Source organism: Sorex fumeus, unplaced genomic scaffold (genome assembly GCF_029834395.1).
Source record: "Sorex fumeus unplaced genomic scaffold, SorFum_2.1 ptg000128l, whole genome shotgun sequence".
Lineage (NCBI taxonomy): Eukaryota > Metazoa > Chordata > Mammalia > Eulipotyphla > Soricidae > Sorex > Sorex fumeus.
In genome coordinates, this window is record NW_026606185.1 from 1,037,749 (window position 1) to 1,041,519 (window position 3,771).

Here is a 3,771-nt window from a genome sequence, read left to right on the forward strand (position 1 = left end):
AACAGCTACATAGTACTCCATTGTGTAGATGTACCAAAGTTTCTTTAATCAGTCATCTGTTCTCGAGCATTCAGGTTTTTTCGATTCTGGCTATTGTAAAGAGTTCTGCAATGAACAAACAAGTGCAGATGTCACTTCGACTACACATTTTTGCCTCTCTGGGATATATTCCCAGAAGTGATATTGCTGGATCAAATTGGAGCTCAATTTCTGATTTTTTGAGAAGTGTCCAGTTTTCCAAAAGGGCTAAACCAGTTGGCATTTCCACCAGCAGTGAAGGAGGGTCCCTTTCTCGCCACATCTGCGCCCACACCGCTTCCTTTTGTTCTTTTTTATTTGGGCCAATCTCTGTGGTATGAGATGATATCTCATTGTTGTTTTGATCTAGATCTCCCTGATGATTAATGATGTAGAGTATTTTCTCATGTGCCTTTTTGCCATTCGGATTTCTTCTCTGAGAAAGTTTCTGTTCATTTAATCGCCCCATTTTTTGATGGGGTTGGATGTTTTCTTCTTGTGGAGTTCAACCAGTACTTTGTATATCCTTGGTATCAAGCCCTTATCAGATGTGTACCGGGCAAATATCCCTTTCCTTGGGGCCATTTCTGACATAGTTCAGGGCTTACTCCTGGCTCTGTGCTCATGGTCACTCCTGCTGGGGTGCAGGGTTCCAGGGATTGAAACCAGATTGGCTGTGTGCAAGCAAGCACCCTGCCTGCTGTATTATTGCTCTGCCCCCTGCACACTTTGGGGTCCTGGCTGTGCTGTGTCCCCTCCTCCCCAGGGGCTCATCCAGAACCAGCCCCCTCGGCATCTCCCTCTGCATTTCTCCACAGTGCTCTCTTGCCTTGCCTGCTCCCGCTCTCTCCCCCGCACGTGGCTGTCTTGGTACACGCTCAGTGCTCGCAACCCCCCTCGAGGCCGACTCACACCATCTTCCTTTTGTTTTGTTTCCTTTATTTTATTTAGTTTTGTAGCCACCCCTGGCAGTGCTCAGGGATCACTCCTGTCTGGGCTGGGGAAACCTGTGGGTGTCGGGGATCAACCTGGGATTGCGTGTCTGGCGAATGAGTAAGGCTGCAGAAGCATCTGTGTGGAGGAATTGCAAGGTGTTGAGCAACAAGCCCAGCTGAGGACCCCCCCCCCCCCCCGGCAGGGTCTGTCCTCACCTCTGTGTTATCTGCACAGTCTCTTCGCTCTCACTGACCCCATGAGAAAAAATCTTCCTCTTTTCCAAACCCGTGCTGAACCCAGAGAGCTGAGCTGACAGCTGAGAGGACGGGTAAGAACACCCGCAAAGGGGCAGGAGAGATAGTACGGTGGGGAAGGCAATTGCCTTGCACGCGACTGACCCAGGTTTGAACCCCGGCACCCCACGTGGTGCCCTGAGGAGTGAGTGCAGAGCACCCCAAATTTGGCCCCTCCTGCAAAGCGTAGCACTGCAGCCACGACCCAAAGCCAGGCAGCTCAGTCGCCCCGTGGGAATAACACCCACGGTTGTTTCCTGGAGGGCTCCCTCTGTGTGTGAGGGGGTGCAGGTTTTCTGCGGGTGCCCTCCGTGAAGCAGGTGCCCTCCCACCCTCCCAGCAGGTACAATTCTCCCTGTTTCCTGATTGCTTCCTCTCCGGGTCCCCAGCATCCCTGGATCTCAGACTTGAAAATGGGAATGTAACCACCCCACTGAGATTTTTGAGACTTGGAGTCTCTCGCTGCCAGAATGCCTGGAGCGTCCTTTCTCCAGCATGTAAATGGAAAGTTCCTCAGTTTCCAGGCATGGCCGTGGAGAAGTGTGGGAGGGCCACGCCCACTGCAGTGGCTGGGGCAGGATCCCAGAGCAGACTGGACGTACCTCTGCAGGGGAGAGAGGGTGGCGAGGAGCTCGCACAGGTCAAAGGTCAGAGGCGGGACTCAGCTGGTGCTGCCTTGATTTCAGAGTTGCCTTGGGACCCTGAGCTGGAACTGAGGCACTCTCTTCCTTTCTCTCTCATTCACACACGCACATACAAGTGTGCTACACACTCTCACACTCATGTACACGTTCATACTCATGCATTTGTATACTCACGCCACTTGTACACATACCATGTTACACACATGACACACTCATCTACAGACTAATATATACATACACGCTCACACTCTCACGTACATGTTCTCTCTCACACTCATGCACACACTCACGCACATTTGCATACTCATGTCATCAGTACACTCACACCACGTACACTCACACACATGCATCTACACATTCATTTACACACATTCACATACACGCTCTCATTCTCACACTCACGTACACAATCATATACATACTCACATACAAGTACACACGCACATCACACTCTCATGTATGCACTCACATGCACACTCATCTATACATTCATTTACACACATACACACTCACAAATACACTCACACACTCAAGTACACGCTCCCAGTCACACACATGCACATATTCCTGTACACACATATATCTACACACTCATTTACACACTTCTACACATGCTCACACACTCACATACAAGCTTACACTCATGCACCCACTCTGATTCACACTCACATTCGTTCACACACAGACACACCCACATTCTCTCTCTTTTCCTCCATACCTTCTCCCCTGAGCTGAGCCTTCTGTAAATCTGAGAACCGAGAAGGCCCCGGGTGGGAGGGTCTCACCTGGGGACATGAGCACCTGCACCTGCACGAAGGGCTCAGGCAGGAAGCCCCAGATGTCTTCTTCCTGCAGCATTGTTGCAACCCCACACCAGTACTTGCCCGTGTTGACAACAGTGAGGTTCTCCAGGGTCACGGTGAAGCTGAGCTCCTCTGTGTGGTCCGTGATGGACACCTGTCCAGTTCTCACCACGACCCTGGGCCCCTGTGTCTCCACAGTCTCGTGCCAAAGTGGCAGGCAGGGCTGTCGGCACCAGTACTTGTTGAGTGCCTTGAATCTCTCCTCATACTGGCACTGCAGGCTCAGGGGGCCCCCATAGAGACAGTCATCCTGATGGGGATGCTCAAGGTCACACATTGGATGGTCACACAGCCTGGAAGTCATCCTCAATTGCATCTTAGCTCCAAAGAGCCCAGGAGCGGAACCTTGGGGCTGGGTCCTGTGCAGGCAGAGAAGGCCCACTGAGGCAGACAGGGGTGGCCGGGAAGCAGGTGGTGTGTTTTGTTTGCTGACAGAAGGGAAGAAGTCGAAGAATCTATCCGGGGTAGGATTCTGGGACTCTGGAGGGGGTGTTCAACCCTGTGTACTCAAACAGATTAGAATGGAGGGTGACAAGAAAGAGTTTGAGGGTGCCCGGAAGGTTCTTTGGCCTTCTGAAGTGTTGTTTCTGAGAGGTGATATCTGCCCTGTGAGTGACCGAACGGAATGAAACCAAGTAAGGTGGTTGGTTGGGTGGGTGAATGGATGAAGGGTGTAGTGGATGGTGGATGGGTGAGTGGGTAAATGGGTGAACACAGGAAACAGGAAGGAAGATAGGAGACGGGGTGTGTATATATGTGGGGGCAGGTGGGTGGAGGTGGGATCTTTGCACCAGCGCCCACGTGAGTGCAGTTGGTTGGTGACTCAACGGCACTCCACGGGCAAATGATGGGGGACTCCCTCAGGTTGACGAGGTTTACTCTGTACCAGCTCAGCTCCGAAATGCACAAACGCCGAGCATCGTTTCAAACGTCCTGTAAAAAGATGCTGAAAAGGGGCTGGAGAGGGAAGAGGTAGGGCTGCTTTGCACGAGCTAGTCCAGGCAGGTTTAGTCCTTG

At 51.8% G+C, this 3,771-nt stretch overlaps 1 protein-coding gene across 1 annotated transcript; it reads right to left on the reverse strand.

Annotated features, from left to right (window-relative positions):
• Positions 1 to 1,760: 1,760 nt before the first annotated feature.
• LOC130045465 (protein CD300H-like) lies at positions 1,761 to 3,058 on the reverse strand. The gene is made up of 2 exons (XM_056138403.1): positions 2,677 to 3,058; positions 1,761 to 1,816 (listed from the first exon to the last, which is right to left on the reverse strand). Exons 1-2 carry the CDS (start codon positions 3,056 to 3,058, stop codon positions 1,761 to 1,763), a joined length of 438 nt encoding a protein of 145 aa, XP_055994378.1.
• Between the last annotated feature and the right edge of the window lie 713 nt (positions 3,059 to 3,771).